General features: G+C 32.9%; 1 protein-coding gene across 4 annotated transcripts in view; it reads left to right on the plus strand.

Annotated features, from left to right (window-relative positions):
- The window catches only part of PARP11 (poly(ADP-ribose) polymerase family member 11), a 31111-nt gene extending 19604 nt beyond the window's left edge, over positions 1 to 11507 (plus strand). For all 4 annotated transcript variants that reach the window (XM_074269236.1, XM_074269237.1, XM_074269239.1 and 1 more), the window contains exons 6-8: positions 86 to 216; positions 4114 to 4265; positions 8696 to 11507. In XM_074269236.1, the coding sequence (XP_074125337.1) occupies positions 86 to 216; positions 4114 to 4265; positions 8696 to 9012 (600 nt within the window). In that variant the 3' untranslated portion in view covers positions 9013 to 11507. The remainder of the gene's footprint in view (positions 1 to 85; positions 217 to 4113; positions 4266 to 8695) is intronic.
- The last annotated feature ends 9105 nt before the right edge of the window (positions 11508 to 20612 follow it).

Genomic DNA, 20612 nt, shown 5'->3' on the forward strand with positions numbered 1-20612 from the left:
CAGAAACTTCAGTGCTTACTATACATAATAGAACTTGTAAAAGAATAAAAATATACCACCAAAATTATGCAAACCTCTTTTCCAGCTTATTCCTTTGCACAAGCAAACGAATGAATACAATGAGGTTGCTAATCTCTTTGGGAAAACTGTGGATAGCAACCGAATTAAAAGAATTCAGAGGATTCAGAATCTGGACTTGTGGGAGTTTTTTTGCAGGTGAGATAATTTCTTAGCTAAATCTTCTGAACATAATAATGGACTACATGCTTTAAGGGTATGCAAATGCAAGTGTTTAAAATACACTTTCATGTTTAAAACTAGCAAAAAAAAAAAAAAAGGCAATCCTGTTATATGACTATGTAGCTTTGTTGTCATCTTGTTTTTTCCCTTGCTGCTTGGTACTCAGGTTTGTATTTACCTAATAGTGGATAATTTTTTAAAAATATATTTTATATGTTTACTTATATTTAATGTTTTTATATATCATAATATATATTATATGTATACTGCTTGGAGCACCATTAATCAATTTGCATGATGTGATAGTAAAAACTCTAAACTTAGTTAAAGCTTTCACTTTTGCAGAAGTTATTGCAATGAAAATAAAATCCAACTTGTATGAAATTTGGTATTGCAAAAGGAATTAGAAGACCAGTGTAGCTTTGTTGACATGATTTTGGATCTGATTTTTTTTTTTTATCAGTAAATTTTGTTTTGACACAAGACAAAACTAAATTTGTAACTAAACCAGGCAAAGTCATAAATCTATAGAATGTAATCCTGCATTATAGTTAAGCAAAAGAACATGAAAGAATGACTGAAAGAATGATAGATGATAATTTTTTACACTTTTAAAAGCAAAGAAAGGTATATATTTTAACTTTAATAAGTTTGTCCCAATATTATCTACTATACTTATTTTGAATTTTATTTAGGACATTCATTCAATAATGGTAACCAATTCGTGTATTGTTTATTTGGTTCTGCTTTCTTCATTATGCTTTACTACGTAAAAGTCTTCCCATATTTCTTTGAATGTATAGTCATTTTATGGTACAGTACTATTCATGCCACCATTTATTCAATAATTCCCTAATTATTATTAATTTATTTATTTCCAGTTTATAGCTACCAAAATAATGGTACTTTTATGCAGGTGGTATGAATTTCTTGTTATCAGTAACCTTGGGCTATAAAACCTAGTGGTAGAATCAACAACATTTTCTTGTTTAATTCTAAATTGTTGAAAACAGTCACCTGCATATTTGAATCTATTTTCTTTATAAAAGTCTTTAAAAATGGAGGATAGACAATCTGATTAATTTTTTTATTTTCATACTAAGGTTGTTGAAAATCTAAAATGTGAAAAATTAGGATTTGGGGGTTGGTAATAACAAAGCTTTCTTATCTGCAATAGAATTTGACTGTAAGAATTTGAGTATGAGTTTGCTTCTCTTTGAAAATTTCCATATGTCTACAATGACCTGAATTGATGTAGATCACAGATCTTGTCACAACAGTTTATATGAAATAAGTCATTTTTCAGTTTGTTTTCCATATTTATTTTCATTTTTTTCTGACAATAGCTGACCATACCAGCAACCATATCCAGTTTTAGAAATTTGTCCAACTATTGATTATAGAAATTCTCTTACCTGTACAATAGAATTGAAAACCTTTTTCCCCTTCCACTTTGTATTATCTATGGATAAATTAAAGATTTGTGTAAGATGAGGTAATAAATCCTTAATTAAAATTTAGCAAACACTAACTATCTACACTGACTAAAGCCATTATATATATATATATATATATATATATATATATATATATATATATATATATATATATATATATATATATATATGTATATATATATGTATATGTATATTTATGGTCACCGTGGTTTTAAAAAAAAATAATCTTGTAACAATCCATAGGATAAAAATTAGAACGGTTTGTATTGGAATAAACTGTTTTGCAAAACTGTGAGTTTCCTACACTGGAAATCTGAATATAAACAGAGATTAGGTGACCATGTCAGGGGACTGCCATAGAAGAAATTTTTACATATGAATAAACAATTCTTTAAAGAAAGTTATAGATTATTAATAACCATATGAAACATTGCTCAAAATTATTTATAATATAAGAAATGCCAGTCAAAACAACTCTGAGGTTTCACATTATATTTACCAAATTGGCAAATATAATAAAAAGTAATGAGTGTTATAAAGGGTATGGGACTACAGACACATTAATGTACTGTTGGATCTAGGGATTAGCCCAACATTTTGTAAATCAGATAGAATTATTCAGAAAAAAAAAAAAAAAAAAAGGAATTTAAATGACCATACTCTTTGACCCAGAGGCCCCACTGCTAGACATATACTTCAAGAAGGTCAAAGATTAAATGAAAGATTTCATATTTGTGAACATTTTGTTCATAGTAGAAATTCATATAATAGCTAAGTACTAGAAATAAAATAGATATCTATTCAGTAAAGAATGACTAGACACATCGTGATACATGAATGTAATGAAATAAATTATAAATATGAAGAATTAAAATAAAGATTGGGAAAATCATATAAACGATTATAAATTGAGGGAAACAGAACCAAACAAATAATTTGTACAGTTGCTAGAACTTTCAAAACAGAAAGAACAATAAAATGAAACTAAATAGAATATAAATACAGTGACCATGCTCAGTCCTAGAGAAAAAGTAAGAAAACATACTTCTCTACCTGTGTTGATGTATATAGAACATAGTATCAGACGTGTAGCTAATTGCCCACAATATTCCGGAGAGTGGTTTGAAGCAGGTTAAAACGTAAACAGGAAGTATTTTTTTTTTCTTGAGGCAATTGAGGTTAAGTGACTTGCATAGGGTCACACAGTTAAGTGTCTGAGGCCAAATTTGAACTCAGATCCTCATGACTTCAGGACTGGTACTCTATCCACTACACCACTGGCTGCCCCCGGGAAGTATTTTAAAAATAAAATATAGTAAAACATAGATAATGTTGATATGAGATTTTTTATGAGTCAATATGCACCTACAGAGATCTTTATATGTGAGTTAGAAGTCCCTATTTGTATTTGAGTTCAACAGTACTAGTATGGAACATAGACTATATTGTCAGATGCAGTAAATATGGTATTTGGTGTTGCTGAACTTTTTTTTTTTTTTTTTTTTTTTCATTTTAATTGTCATCACAAGGGTTGATTTTTCCGGGTAAGGATGCAGTTTTTTGCATTGACAAGGAGGCTGTTCTGCAGCAGTGGGATCAGCCTCAAATAGAAAAACATATTAAGCATCCCTGTGGGCCACATATTGACTTAGTTTTAAATAATGTAATTTTTTTCTGTGTTTTTAAATTTATATTTTTAATATTTATTTATATATGTATATATGTATTATATTTATTTTTAGATTATTTATATTTACTTTTTGTTTTTTAATTTATATTTATTGATCCTGTTAAATATTTTCCAATTAAGGCTACACTCAGGAATGTTATAGGCTTCATGTTAGAGATTTCTACTCTAGAAGTCTTCCCACAGTGTTTTATGAATCTTAGTTCATGGAATCATAATATATAGCTCTTTTTTAAAAAATAAATTAAAAAACCCACACAGCTAAACTGAACTCTCATTTAATGAGGAATGATATTTAAACTATTATTTCACTTAAAGTTATTGTATTTGTATATATTCCTGTCATAGATGATGGATATAGCAAATCAAAACACAAGGCAAACAAATATCTTTATATGACTCAGTGGTATCCAGTTTTTTGTATGAAATATTCACTCTTAGGAATATGTAGATGCATATACTTTTTATGTGTCTTAAGAGGAGCATATCCATTTTCTAAAATGCTATCTGTCCATTTATGTATTGTACTAAACATGAAGAATTAAAATAAAGATAGGACAAATCATATAAACTATTATAAATTGAGGCAAGAAGAACCAGACAAATGATATATATTCATTTCTTTAACATTTTTCTGTTACATTTTGCTTAAGAAAAATTACTTAAATATTATATGTATTATGCTTCTATTTGGTGGTCTTTGTTTGTTTGTTTGTTTCATACATTTAGGAAAAAGGCTCAGCTCAAGAAGAAGAGGGGTGTGCCCAAGATTAATGAACAGATGCTATTCCATGGTACTAGCAGTGAATTTGTGGAGGCAATCTGCATTCATAACTTTGATTGGAGGATAAATGGTATCCATGCTGCCGTTTTTGGAAAAGGTAATTATCTAATTATCAAGATTTCAGTTTTATTTTGATTCCCACAATATAGTTCTTTCCTATTTTACATTGTAACCGAGTGTTTTAAGATCAAACAAAAAAATGTAGCTAAGCACTTCACATACCTTAAAATGCTATATAAATATTAGCTATTGCTGTTTTTATTCAAGTTTTTGGTTATTGTGCTCAAAATAAGTATCTTGAGCTACTGATTCTACCCAGAAGTCTTAGATATGCTTAGAAACATTTTTGAGGTATAGAAGGTTATTTGCTCCAGGTATGAATTAGAAGTAAAACTTATACTCTTTAACCTGATTCAGAACTATCCTGATCCCAGTTATCTTGTTGAAAATAGTCATCAAGACCAATTCTGATGGATGTGGCTCTCTTCAACAATGAGATGATTCAAACCAATTCCTATTGTTCAGTGATGAAGAGAGCCATCTGCACCCAGAGAGAGGACCTTGGGAACTGAGTGTGGACCACAACATAGCATTCTCACTCTTTCTGTTGTTGTTTGCTTGAATTTTGTTTTCTTTCTCAGTTTTTTTTTCTTCTTGATCCAATTTTTCTTGTGCAGCAAGATAACTGTATAAATATATATATATTGGATTTAACATATTTAACATGTATTAGACTACCTGCCATCTGGGGGGTAGGGTGGGGGGATGGAGGGGATAATTTGGAACAGAAAGCTTTGCAAGGGTCAATGTTGAAAAATTACCCATGCATATGTTTTGTAAATAAAAATGTTAATAAAAAAATTTTTTTAAAAGAAAAATAGTCATCAAAAAGTATTTATTAGTCAGGCATTACATGATCTTGTATCATCCTCAGCATAGTGCAAATAGACATAGTCAACATTTCATATAAAGTATATATTAAAATTGCCCAATTGTAGAGGCGGAGCATTTGCATTCTACATGAGTATAAATGTAAATATTATAGGAAGATAGTGTGGAACTAAACAAGTGATTTGCATGGTGGTGAGGAATGGTGATAAATGTCGGGAAAGAATCATTCCTTTCCTTGTGTTTAATTTTGAAAGTCTGGCTTCTCTCGAGTATTCAAGTAAGTCAGCAAGAGATGAGGAGAAAGTAAGGACCTGACAAGAGCATTTCTGATCTCTTACTTCTTAATTCTAACTTTAATGTATCTTTTTTTGTTTGTGGAAAAAAAGATGTTGAGTTGTGGTGGTCTGCCTGCTCTGCACAAATCAATAACGTGACAAGCCAGACCAAAGTGTCCCCCTAAACCTCATGTTGTTTTCTAGGCTACATTGAGTCATTTTGTTGGTCTTCTTCCTTTTTCAGACTACATTGTAGTATTGCTTTCAGTTCTGGGCATCATATTTTAAGGACAAATCATTATGTTTCCAGAAGAATGTGACCAGAGTGAATAGAAGAGAGCTGGTTACATGAGTATTAGCTGAAAGACAGGAGAAGATTTAATTTGAATAAGATTTAAGGAGGGAAGAAAGGAGAATGTTGCTGTCCTCAAGTATTTAAAGGGTTCTCATGAAGAAGAGAGAGTAGCATGGATAGAAGTAGGAGCAATGGAGGAATGTGGAAGGACGCATAAAGACTATGTCATTCTCTTTCTCCAGAGTGCTTCTAGGACCAAAAGTCATCTCACTTTTCATTAAATACAGTCAGGTTCTAGCCTACCCTTTCAGGCTTATTTTCCTATGTCTGTGTTTTAGCTCACTTGGCCTATTGGCTATTCCAGAACTTGAATCCCACCCATTACTTCCATACTTTTGCTAAGGTTGTTTTCAATAAGACTGAATTTCATTCCTTCCTCCTCTCTGACTTAAAGAATCCTTAGCTTTCTTATAATGGGGCAGCTATGTATACTATGGATAGAGTGCCATCCGTGGAGTTAGGAGAACCTGAATTAAAATCTGACTTCAGACACTTAACTAGCAAGAAGGAAATGGTAACTCACTCCTGAAGAATGCCAAGAAAATGCCAAATGGAGTTGCAAAAAATCTGACAAGACTGAATGTCAACAACAAAAAGCTTTTTTTATGGATCAGCTCAAGTACCACCTCCTATGGGAAGCCTTTTTTTAATACTCTTAGTTTATAGTGCTTTCTCTCATCTTAAATTGCCTTTTTCTTGTGTTTCTTTTTGTGTTTCTTCTGTGGAATGTAAGGTTTTTGGCAGCAAAATATTTTTTATTGTTTCTAGATTTTTATCCCCAGTGTCTAGGACAGTGCCTGGTGGTAGGTTTATTGAAAGACATTGATTTGAACTGAATGTAAGGAAAAACATCCTAATAATCAAGTAATTACTAATTACTTAATTTGTAATAATTAAGTCCAGAAGTAGAATTGGGGGGTGAATTCCTCTACTTTAAGCTGTGCATGGATAACCACTTGCTGATGTAATTGTAGATGAGGATTCCCTTTTGAACTATGACAAGTCACTACATCTCTTTTGTATTCTCACTTTATTCATTTATAAAATGAAAATATTGAATTCAATAATCTCAAAAGCTCCTTTTCAGCTCTTATTTTTTTTAATTATTCTTTATGTATAGTGTAATTGACATGGTTTCTTAGATCATTTCCATCTCTGAGATTATGCAATGATAATTTGTTGCAAAGCATTCTAGTTCAAATCTGAAAGATTTTCGAATCTCTGGATGTGTGAAGCCTGGGGAAGGAAGGAGAAAACCAACTCAGAGGATTCATTCCATTTACTTAATAATAAGGGTCAAAAGATAAGCCCAGTAATGTGGGGCTTCAAAAATCTTAAAATATTTTCAAAATAGACATCATCTTAGCAATATTATTTTTTCATATCCTTTGTATTAGAGGATCCTGCTACTTTGGTCTTTATATTTCAGCATCAAATCAGGGAAATTTTTTTCACTTCTTGAATTTAAGAGGCATAGCAAATAAAGTATTGAACTGTCACTAGATGAGAGTTTGAATTCCATCTTAAACACTTACTAGTGTAATTATAATTAAATTACTTAACCTCTCAGACACTGTTCCATCACTATAAAATGGGCCTAGGAATTCTTGCACTATCTACTCAGAATTCTTGTGAGAAAAACACTGCAAATCCTTAAAGTAAGAGATAAATAGGTAGCAAAGAGGAAGGAAGGAAGGAGGGAAGGAAGGGAGGAAAGAAGAAGGGAAGAAAAGAAAGAAAGGAAAGAAGGAAGAAAGAAAGGAAAAAAGGGAAAGAGGGAAGAAGGGAGCATATCCTAAGTGTTTACTGTAGGCCAAGCACTACCAAGGGTAAACAAATTAGTCCCTGCCCTTAAGAAGCTTACATTCTAAAGAAGGAAGAGAGACTATTAAGAATAGTTGAAAAGGCAGGAAAGGGAGGAGAGACTAATAATGAACATGGCAGGAACAATCTGGGCCCAGCAAGATTAGAGCCAGGGAACCCATGAGTGAAGATCAAGGTTCCAGGGTGGAGAAGATAGAGATAATGCAAGTAGAGAGAGCAAGGAAATTCCATAATTGCCCTATAATGTTATTTCTTCAGCATTATTAGCTTTTGAAATTATTTTAACAGGTAAATAGTATAGTGGATAGAACACTGGTTTTGGAATCAGGAAATCCTGAGTTGACATCAGGTACCTGATTTGATCCTGGGCAAGTCATTTTACCTCAGTTTTGCCTCAGTTTCCTCCTATGTAAAATGAGGATAATAATAGCATCTACATTACAGAGTTGACTGTGAGTATAAAAGCAGATAGAGTACTTTGTTAACCTTAAAGGGATATGAAAATACGAAGTTTCTTCTTTTTTTTTTTTTTTTTTGACCAAGTACAAAATCTTATTCTTAATAGATACACTGTAGATAGATTTCATCATGGGATGATAGGACTTTGGAGGTATTTTATCCCCCTGAGAACAAAAGGCCCTGGGAAGTTAAATGACACAACTAGTAAATAAACTAGCCGGCATTCAGACCCTGGTTCTCTGGTTCCAAACTCTGTCTCTTTATAGCAGATACCCTTTCTCCATAACACAGCAGTGAGTGCCTCTTACTGCAGGATCCCCAGCAGGTAGTAGAAGGTACTGTCCGGGTAGAGCAGGAGCAGCAGGAAACAAGATCATTAGAGACATAACACTTCACATCATCATGACTCCAAGAAAATGATTTCACTCTTCTCCCCCTCCCCTGCCCATCTCTCAAGCCGCACTTGCCTCATTTATGGAAGAGTAATAATAACTGCCTGACCTACCCCATGTGCCTGCTGCGGGGCCCCACGGGAGGGTGCCGGCACAGACAATGTGAGCCTTAAAGGGCTGGGATGGAGCCAAGTTAGTGTTTCCTCCCTGGCACACGGCTACGACAGGTCCTTTGCTGTCTATTTTACTCCCTTGCCAATCAGAAAATGGTTTTCCTCCTGTTCACTCAGTCTCTGGAATAATGATGGCTTTTTTGTCCTTTTCCCTTAAGGGACCTATTTTGCCAGAGATGCTGCTTACTCCAGTCGCTTCTGTAAAGACGACATGAAGCACGGGTCCACTTTCCAGATTCATGGTGTCAACTTGCAGCAGCGACACTTGTTCAGAACATATAAATCCATGTTTCTTGCTCGAGTGTTAATTGGAGATTACATAAATGGAGACTCCAAATACATGCGCCCTCCTTCCAAAGATGGAAGCTTTGTCAATTTATATGACAGCTGTGTAGATAATACCTGGAATCCAAAGATCTTTGTCGTTTTCGATGCCAATCAGATCTATCCTGAGTATTTAATAGAATTCCATTGATCTGTTGTCTAAGTGGTAATTCTGGATGGTTTTTTGCCTCTTTGTCAAAGGAATTGATATATCTGTTATACAGTCCCTAAGTGTTTAGTAATCTGACCAACTTTTGAAACAGATGTGAAGAGTGGCTTCTACCTTAAAGACTCACTGGGCCTTATGTATTTCTTTCAAAGGACTAGTTAGGAAATTAATGATACTTTTGCCTTTTAAGAAATAAGGTAGCAAAGAAGCTTATTCAGAGCGGAAATAGAGCTCAGTTAACTTAAGCATTCAAAAGTTTTGAAAGTTTACTTGTCTGTTAACAGAATGTGATATTTCAATTTAAAGGCTAACAAATTCCTACACTAAGTCTTTGGAAGAAATACAGATCTTGGCATAAATGTACTGTGCTGTAATTTCCAAACTTTTGTAAGAATTTACCCTTTTTAATGTTAACTCTCATGTTGTGCTGCTTTGTGTGCTTTCTGGAGAGTGAAATTTCAAACTCTGTAGATTAAACAGATGAGAAATAGCCACAGTGCTATCACAGAAGTTGATAGAGCAAAGCTAAGGTGCAGTGCACTACTGTTTCAGATTTCCTTGGGAAAGCATGCTGCAAGGCCCAGACTTGCTTATATTGTTCAGTGTTCTCTCCTCCAGCTGAATTGACTAAGACTGTAGGCCACTGAGCCTACCATACATTCACAGCTCCTTGGGAGCTGTCTGCACCAAATCCTGCTGCACAAGATGTATATCCTGTTCTGAAAAGTGTGACTTTTTAATTTATTGCTCTGAACTCCCTTTTCCCTGTTTGTTTATTGGAGTGTCTTCTGTGAACTTCTGAGATTTATCTCTTTCCTAATATTCCCTTGTGATTTATGTAACTTAGTTACATTTTGATTCTGTGTGTCTCCATGTTGTATTAATACAAAGTTTGTAGCACTTTGGAAAGTTTGCTATGTACTTGTAAGTAGCAGTGGACAATCTTTTGAAAACTTAGGTACAATTCACAAATCCACTTTATGGAGGCCTTTTCTACATTCCATCTATTTTGATATTTCATTATAAGGAAGAGCTGGTGCCAAACTTTTCCTTGAAAACTTTTCTCAGCTTATATGAACACTTTGAGGTGTTGTTGTTTCTACATTAGCATCATTAGACATTTTCAGCCTGAGGTTAAAACTCACTTCCCAGCAAGATCTGATCTAACAACCTATGGTCTGTCCCTATGTCATAGTATGGGCTGGTAAGGTTGTCGTAATGAAATATGTGAAGAGTGAGATTAGCGTTGATTGATCTTCAGGAGTCATATTTTCCCCAAGTTTTTCTAATAACTGACTGCATGTATATGCAACACCTAAAGGAAATACTCTATATGATACCTACTTTGAAACACTTGTCTTCTTGCCTCAAGCTTGTAGACCAATCAGCCAGTATAGATGAAGCGAGCTAAGAATTATAAAGGTAATTGTGATAGAGGGAAACAATGAGAAAACAAATTGTAAATGAATTGTTGGGCAGTCATTCTGTGTTGACAAGGTGATGGCTAATCGAGGGAAGGGAGAAATAATATTACTGACATTAGGAATTCAGGGTAAGATTGTTTTGCAAAATAAGCAGTTATATTTGTCCCTTGAAAAATTTTCTCATTTTCCTCTCTCCAGCAAGGCATATCTTTCAACCTCAGGATGAATGCTTTTCCCATTGCTTCCATAACCATCATAATGGTGTAAATAAGGTGGAAGGTTGAGGTCTCCCTTCTCAAAATTGTGTTCAAATCCAGGTTATCTGTGAGGCCAATGTGGGGTCCCAACAAAGCAGTGTACAGTAATTCTGAGCTTAACCAGTTGACTTACATAAAGTAACCATTTCAAAAGAAGGCAAGGAAAGATATGTTTTATCTTGCCTAAATTTGCTGAGAAGACACTGCAATTTTTTTTTGTTGGTACATTCTGTTTTGACATGACAGATATTTCCCAGTAAATACATAACTCTCACTACAAAGTACATTCCTCAAAGCATGCTATCCAGAACAGGATAAGCCTGATGGCAAGATTATGTCATGTTACATGATAGTTTTTATATTTGTAGCTGTGAACAGACCCAATTAAGCCTGAATACAGAATTAGAGGCTTTTACAAATGTTACTTCTTGGGTTTTTTTTTTTTCTTCAAAAAAGTTGAATTGGGAATATCATCCACAATCAATGAATAAAATGATGCCTGGACTCATCCATTTACTGTCCTTTTAGTGAAGAAAAGATTGTCCTAAGTTAACAGAATATTTTAAATGTACTTAGTTGAATGGTGTGAATTCCTGTTTTTTGTAATTTTCCTTCTTGGAATGTGATGAGATAGAAAGCAAACGAGTTTGTAGGAAAACATCATTTAATGAAGCTTTTGGTGATGAAATGAGCAGTTTTTTTCAGAAAATGAGCACATTTCATGTTCAGAATGTAGATGTTGCTAGTAAGGAATTTGGAGACATTTTGATAGACTAAATAAAGTGGTTTTACGCAATTTGTTGAAGTATTCTTTATTTTTGAGTTATGTATGTGTGCTGAATTTGTGACTGTGCATGTATTGTCCCTTTCTTCACCATGCAGTATGTAATCTTATCCATTTAGTTCAAACTTATAATGCTTCCGGGGAGTTTTTAGTTTTAACTTTCACATTCATCCTTAAAGGTGATGGATTTGCCTTATCTTTACTTGATCCTTTCTAAGTAACAGTTTATCTCAAATAACTTGTGCAGAGAACCTTTCTCCTTTTTGAAAATCTCCAAACAGATCCATGCCTACAGTCACCTTGACTATTTCAGAGCAGCAACCTTACAGATATGCTTTCATCCTACTGCATAGCCTACCTCCTCCCTGAGATTGTAACATAGGATTAGCTTAAAGGAACTTCCAAGTAATCCTCTGGACATACCTACTATGTATTTAGTACTTATTTTTTGACACTTACTACCTCTATACCGTGATGAGGAACCAAAATGGAAAGTAATGGAGGATGTCTTTCATAGCTGAGAAAAATGAGACAAAAAGATATGGCATATCCAAAGGTGTAGGGCATTTAAAAAATGAATTAAAATCATATCTAAGCCCTTGTATCCATTTAGCTAACTATTAAGAGATAGTATTCCCCCCCACACACACCCTGAGCTTTACTACGTGTGGTATCCTTTCAAATTTGTCTGGGTAGTTGAACTAAGGTGCTTACCACATAGCACTTAGAAGCAGACAGAAAGCAATCATTAAAACATCATGAAGTCACAGGATCACAAAATACAGCTTCCACATTAAAGGAGCAGAAAGTTGAGAATATGATATTCTGGAAGCCAAAAGAGTGAGGATTACAATCAAGAATAACTACCCAGCAAAACTAAGTATAATCATTCATGGGGGGAAAAAAAAGGATATTGAAATGGAGGACTTCTGATAAGGAGAGCAGAGCCAAATAGAAATTTTGAAATTTTTTGAAATTCTAAATATAAGACTCACAAGAAACATAAAAAGGTAAACATGAAAGAGAAATCACAAGGGACTCCAAAAGATTAAACTTCATATCTGAAGATAATATGTAGAACTTTTTAAGAACTTTATTAGATTGGTTAGAAGAATCTAATATAGACAGCACCAGAATGAAGTGATTATGTTGGGATGATATTTTTTTAATGGGTGGGCAAACAAGAAGGATGTTTTGAGATAAAGAGGAAGGAAGAAGAAAAAAGAAGAAAATTATCTCACATCAATTCTTGCATTCAAGGAAGAGCCTTTATGGTGGAGGGGGAAATGGTGGAGAGATAAGCATTGCTTGATCCTCACTCTCATCAGAATTGATTTAAAGAGGGGGAAACAAATATATATACTCACCTGAGTATAGAAATGTGTCTCAACCAAACAGGGAAATATGAAGAAGACATAAGACAAAGAGGGGGATTTAAAAACGGGGGCACATGGGTAAAGGAAAGTAGATAATGGTCAGAAGCAAAAAAGACTTTAGAGGAGAGACAATGTAAAAAGTGAGAGGGAAGGATAAATTGAAGAAAATGAAATGGAAGGAAATGTACAATTAATAATCATAATTGTGAATGGGAATTGTAAATATTTGCCCATAAGGCAGAAGCTGATAGCAAAATGCATTAGAAAACAGAGGTTATTTACAAGAAACATACTTGAAACAGAGATACACAGATAGTTAAATTAAGGAGTGGAGCAGAAACTATTATGCTTCAACTGAAATAGAAATAAAGTGGTAACAATTTTGTCTCAGACAAAATAAAAGCAAAAATAAATCTAATTATAAGACATAAGCAGGGAAGCTATACCTGTAGGGTCCAAAATAGTCCAATATATAAGAAAAACTACTGAAGCAGAGATATAAGCTAATAGCATTTTATTAAAGGATCCATGGCTTTCTCTAAGGAGATGGACCTTAAATCTTTTTCATGATCTGAGATGCCTCTGGTTCTCAGAACCTTGTTTTTTTGTTTTTTTCTTATATAGGGATATAGGAGAATGAGGTCACAGGTTGGGTAAAACTTGGTATATCTCTGTCATAACATGGATAAGTTTCTCATGCTGGGCAAGAGGAGATGGTATAAGTACACACATACCAAAAACAAATTAAAGAACTTTCCATACTATGTCTTCTACTCTAGGCTTGGATATGGAACTTGAACAAAACACGATAGAGATATCTTTGCAAGCATTCTTGTGGTTGTGCAAGTGGACTTTGTAACTGATAAACAAATAGTGAACATTGGATTAAAGTTTGAGACCTCCTAAAAGAACCTATCTTATCTAACTATCCCCATATAATTTATGCAAAATATCAAATTAGTTAATACTAATTAAAATAGAGTAGGGGTCCAGATGAATCATTTCTCACACATCTTTCTAAAAGGTATTATAGATGATAAAGTAAAATCAATATTAAGCATCTATTCACTAAATGGCAAAACATCTAAATTATTAAAGTAAAAGTTAAGTGAATTGTCAAAGGAAATAGTAAAACACTAACTACTGGGGGAGACCTCAACTTTTTCCTCAGAACCAGACAAATTTAACCATAAAATAAATAAATTAAAGGGATGAATACATTTTTAGAAAAGTTAAATATAATCATTTTCTGGAGGAAATTGAATGGGAATAAAAGGAACATGCCTTTTTTTCTCAGCTGACATGCCATCTTTGCAAAAATTGACTGCATACAAGGGAATAAAAATCATACAACAAAATGCAGAAAAGCAGAGATATTAAATGCACCCTTTCCAAACCACAATACAACAAAATTTACTTTCAAAAAATACCCATAGAAGCACAGATTTAAAATTAATTGGGAAGGCAGCTAGATAGTATGATGGATAGAGAACTAATCCTAAGGTCAAGAGGACCTGAGTTCAAATCCATCTCAGACAATTATCTATGTGTCCTTGAGTAGTCATTTAACCCTGATTGCCTATAAAAATTTTAATTAGAAACTAAATGTAATCCTAAAAAATAAGTGAGTCAAAGAACAAATCATATAAACAGTCAATTCATTAAAGAGAACAACAATAATGAAAGAATATTCCAAAATTTTTGTGATACAGCTAAAGCACAATGTACGGGGAAATTTATATCTCTAAACATTCACATCAATAAAACAGAGAAGGAACAGATCAATGAATTGGACATGAGCTAAAAAAAAAAAATCCTAGAAAAAGAACAAATTGAAAATTCTCAATTAAATACCAAAATGAAAATCATGAAAATCTAAGGGAAGATTTTAAAAAATTTAAAACAAAAAAGCCTAGAGGCAGGTTTTACTTTTTTTTTTTTTTTAAAGCCATTGGTTAATTCAATTTAAAAGAAAGAAGAAAGCTAAATTACCAATGTCAAAAATTAAAAGGGTGTATATACTAACTATAATGAAGATGAAATTGAATTATTTTGCTTCATTATATTCCAGTGCAACTGATAATCTAAGTGAAGTGGATAAGTATTTATAAAAGTATAACAGATTAACAAAAAAAGAAATAGAAGATTTTTAATAATCCTATTTTAGATAAAGTTAATTTGACAAATTCCCTAAGAAAAAAGATTCCCTAAGAAAACAAACTTCTAGGATTAGATAAATTTACAAGTGAATTCTCCTAATGTTTAAGGAACTGTTAATCCCAATACTATGTAAACTATTTGAAAAAATAGGTTAAGGAGTCCTACCAAAGTCTTTTTATGATACAAATATGGTGTTGATGTCAAAACCAAGGAGAGCAAAAAGAGAGAAAGAAAACCAATTTCCTTAATGAATATATTTGTGAAAATGCTAGCAAGGCCCATATCATAAAGATCACACAATATAACTATGTAGGATTTATACCAGGAAAGCAGGCTGATTCAATATTAAGAAAACTATGAGCACAATTAACCACATAAATAACAAAATTCATATGATTATATCAATAGATACAGAAAAAGCTTTTGACAAAATACAATACCCATTCCTATTAAAAACAATAGAAAACATGGGATTTAATGGAACCTTTCTTAAAATAAGTAGTATCTACCTAAAAAGCATTATTTGTAATGGGGGATAAACTTGAAGCCTGCATAATAAGATCAGGAGTAAAACAAGGATGCTGTTATCTCCACTATTATCAATATTGTATTGGAAAGGCTAGCTGTAATTATAAGATAAGGAAAATTGTAAGAACAAAAATAGGCAATGAGGAAAGAAAGCTATCACTCTTTGCAGATAATATATAATATCATATAACTTAGAAAACCAATTAAGAAACTAGGTGAAATAATCAACAACTTTAGCAAAGTTGCAGAATATAAAAGAAACTTCCATAAATCATCAGTATTTGATATGCTATTAACAAAATTCAACAGGAAGAGTTAGAGAAATTCCATTTGAAATAACTGTAGACAATATTAAAAATACTTAGGAATTTACCCAATGAGACAAACCCAGGATTATATGACCACAATTAATTAAAATCAGATCCAAACAATTGGAGAAATATTAATTGATCATGGGTTAGGTGAACCAAGTTTAAAAAATGGTAATTTTGCCTAAGTTAACCTACATATTCAGTGCCATACCAATCAAACTGTCAAAGAATTTAGAGCTAAAAAAATAATAACAAAATTCATCTGGAAGAACAAAAAGTTAAGAAAATTTAGGGAGTCAATGAAAAAAACATGTCAAGAAGGAAAGCCTTACAATAACAGATATCAAACTACGTTACATAATAGTAATCATGAAAACAATCTGGTACTGGCAAAGAAATGGGCTTTTGGATCCATGGAATAGAATAGATACACTATGTGTGTGTGTGTGTGTGTGTGTGTGTGTCGTGTGTGTGTGTGTGTGGTGTCCATTAGCAAACATAGTAATCTAGTATTTGATAAACTCAAACATCCAAGCTTTGGGGTAAGAACTCATCATTTCGCAAAAATTTCTAGGAAAAACTGGAAATCAGTTTGGAAGAAACTAGGCATAGACCAACTGGATAGTACAGTAGATAGAGTTCCAGGCCTGGAGTCAAGAAGACTTATCTTCCTGAATTCACATCTGGCCTCAGATACCTCCTCGCTGTGTGACCTTGGGGTAAGTCATTTAACCCTATTTGCCTCATTTTTCTCATTTGTAAAAGGAACTGGATAAAGAAATGGAAAATTATTCTAGTATTTTTGTTAAAATAACCTCAAATGGGCTCACAAAGAGTTAGACACAGGTTAACTCACAGCAGTAGGTATAGACCAACATCTCATATCATTGACCAAAATAAATAAAAATGGATAATAGACACAAAAGATTGATATAAATAAATTAGAGGAGCATAGAAAAAATTTGCTTGCCTGATTATGGATAAGGATAAACAAGGATAGAGAAGATCATGGGAAGTAATAATTTTGATTACATGAAAATAACTTTTTCCACAAACAAGTCTAATGCTGCTAAATTTAGAAGAAAAATGGGAAATGGCGAGGGTAATTTAGAGCTAACTTGCCCTGATATAAAGACCTCATTTTTCAAATATAGCGAATCAAAATTTATAAAAATACAAAAATTTATAAAAATCCATTCTCCAATTGATAAATGGTTAAAAGATATAAACAGATACTTTTCACAAGAAGAAATCAAAGCTATCGATTATCAATATAAAAATTCTCTAACACACTATTAATTAGAGAAATACAAAATTTAAAACTCTGAGATTCCACCCCATAACTGTCATATAGGCTAACATGACAGAAAAAGAAAACAATAAATGGAAAAATAGGGATGCTATTTTGCTGTTGATGGAGTTAACTGATCCAACTGTCATAGAGAACAATTTGGAACTATGCCTAAAGAGCTATAAAACTGTTCATACCTTTGACTCACCAACACCATTACCAGGTTTATATACCAAAGAGATAAATGAAAAGAAAAAAGGAACTATATGTAAAAAAATATATATATTTATAGCAGTTCTTTTTATGATGGCAAAGAATTGGAAATAAAGAACAGACCCATCAACTGCGGAATGACTGAATAAGTTGTGGTCTATGATTGTGATTTAGTCCTATTGTACTATAATAAATGATGAGAGGTTGGAATGAAGAGGTTGAAATGAATATCATCATTCTGTCAAGCTCTGTTGTACTCCCTAGTTGATTCTTGCTTTTTCTCATTTCATTTCCCTCTCTCTGTTTCCTGTTTCTTTCACTCTGTCATATCATAGATCTAAGATTGAAAAGAGATCACAGTAGTTCCTTGAATGTATCAAGTTCTGAGATAAATCAAAGCCATGAATTGAGGAATAAAACATTTTTACATGAGGTAACAGGGTAGCAAAACTGCCACCCTGGGGGATGTTCAGTGGATCTTCCAAACTAGAGATCCAAGGAAAAATCTTTTATGTCCTTAGAAAGGAAGGAGGAGAAGGCAGAAGCATGAAATAGCAAGACCTACTTACAAGGTAATAACACCTGATCATGAGATCCCAACCATTACTGGAAATCTGAGGAAAGAAAACCACTTCATTCTGAATGTTTTGTCCTTTATGTCATGAATTCCAATGAAAGGGAGCAAGGACATCAAAGGCCTAGATCCAGCTTGAGCCAAGTTCCTCAACAAGGCAACATCTCAAGATGAGAAGTAAGGTGAGACTTAGCTCAGCCTAATCTCATTATCTTATAGATGTACAAGGACATTGTTGGAATTTTGACATTGTTAGAATGACCAAGAAGTTGTGATACTCCATATTTCAATTGGTATTAACAATTTTCTGAACAATTTTATCAATACACCTTTTGATTCTGAGAAGGTGGAATCTTCTCAGTAAATCACTAACCAGCTTGACATTCAATAGTATGGGAAAGGGGAAAGAGACTGATCAATATATTAACAAGAATTTGTTGGGGACAGTCTTCAGCAAGCAGACATTGTACAGAACAGAGGAGCACAAGGAAGAAGTAAAAAGGGAATGGTCCATTCCATAGGAAACAAAAAGAGCACCTATCTCCTACCGCAGTCCTCTAATGTGGATGAGGATTCAGAATAGTTTCTAGTGACTTCTCTGGTTCAAATGATCCTCAGATTTTCCTTTTCTGTTAAGATGTCTTACAAAACAGATAATATAAATTCCAGTTTGCTTTGTTAATATCCAAATCAGGTAGTGAGAGCTTAAACCTAATAAGAATATGAGATTGGAAACTTCCAGACCAGAGAATTTATATTTTGCCATACTCTTTGCAGTTCCTATCTTATCTAACCAGATATTTGGACATTGCCAATAGACTGAAAGGAGAATCTATGTGTCAACTGCTTAATTTCCATTCTCTGGTTTCAGCCAGAAGCAGCTACAAAGTGAAAAATAAAACAAAATAAATTAAAAAGAATCTATGAGAATCTGATATGTAGCATGTTTCTTAGTTATGAATTTGATAATTGCCAATATAGCTAAGGCTAAGGCTAAACTCTATCATCATTTAACTTCCAGTGTTCATTTATTTCATTCTTCACTTCAGATTCAAGTTCTAGAAAAAAGAGGAATTTCAGTTTATCACCTATATTTGCCTTGTAATGTAGGTTAGCACATCATCATGTTGATTTATTTAGGAAATTCAAATACAAACTGAAAAAACAGAAAATTCTGAACCCAATTCTTATATTTGACATATACTGTCTGATCATATTAATATTAAATTTTCACCAAAACCAAAATCTAGTTGTTTACTCATCCCCTTTTCACAAAGATGAGGTTCTCCTAAGGAACTAATAACATAAGAACTTTTTATAATAAGATGACCTCAGAGATTGCCAGATTAACTTCAATAGTAAGAAATGGTTCTGGGATAAGATATATAAGTATATTGATAATCAGTCGCAAAAAACTGTGTATCAAATAAGTTGTTTGTAATAATAGATGTTTGTATTTCAAGGCATGCTCAATACCCAGGTGGTAATTCCAAACTAAATAATAAACTCAAATAAATTTGACTTTTCCCATTTAGGTTGCACAAAACATTCCATAAATTACTTCCCTCTAAGGAAACTGATTATATAAAAATCTTTTCCTTCAAACAAAACTGAAGCTGTTCTTATCTAGTCTTTTATTATTATTTTTCCCACTTAATAGTATCTTATTTTTTTCCCAACTACATGTAAAGATGGTTTTTGACATTACTTTTATGAGATTTTGATTTCTATCTTTTCCCTTTCTCCCTTTTCCCTATTCAAGATGGTAAGCAATCTGATATAGGTTATACATGTACAATCATATTTTAATTTTAATTTAATGTAATTTTTTTTCTAAGGCAATTGGAATTAAGTGACATGTCCAGGGTCACACAGCTAGGAAGTATTAAGTCTCTGAGACTAGTTTTGAACTCAGGTCCTTCTGACTTCAGGGCTGTTGCTCTATCCACTGTGACACCTAACTGCCCCCATGTACAATCATATTAAACATATTTTCACATTAGTGATGTTGTAAAAGAAGCATTAGAACAAAAAGAGGAAAAAGTCATTAGAAAGAAAAAACAATAACACAATAAAAAGTGAAAATAGTATATTTTGCAAGCATCATATGTAATAGGGACAAATTAGAACTATTCCCAATAAGATTAGGGGTGAAACAAGGTTGCCCATTATCACCATTACTAATCAATATTGTATTAGAAATGTTAGTTCTGGCAATAAGAGAAGAAAAGGAGATTAAAGGAATTAGAGTAAGTAATGAGGGAACCAAATTACCATTCTTTGTAGATGGTATAGTGGGATTTTTAGAGAGCCCTAAAGAATCAGCTAAAAAACTATTAGAAACAATTCACAAGTTCAGCAAAGTTGCAGGATACAAAATAAATCCACATAAATCAACAGCATATTAACAAAGTATAACATCAAGAGATACAAAGAGAAATTCCATTTAAAATAACTGTTGATAGTATAAAATATTTGGGACTCTATTTGCCAAGGGAAAATCAGGAATTATATGAACTCTTTCCACACAAATAAAGTCAGATCTAATCAGCTGGAAAAAAACTCAAGTACTCATTGGTAGGCTGAACAGATATAATAAAAATGACAATACTATCTAAATTAATCTATTTATTTAGTGCTATACCAATCAAACTCCCAAGAAAT

Source organism: Sminthopsis crassicaudata, chromosome 5, assembly GCF_048593235.1.
Source record: "Sminthopsis crassicaudata isolate SCR6 chromosome 5, ASM4859323v1, whole genome shotgun sequence".
Classification (NCBI taxonomy): domain Eukaryota; kingdom Metazoa; phylum Chordata; class Mammalia; order Dasyuromorphia; family Dasyuridae; genus Sminthopsis; species Sminthopsis crassicaudata.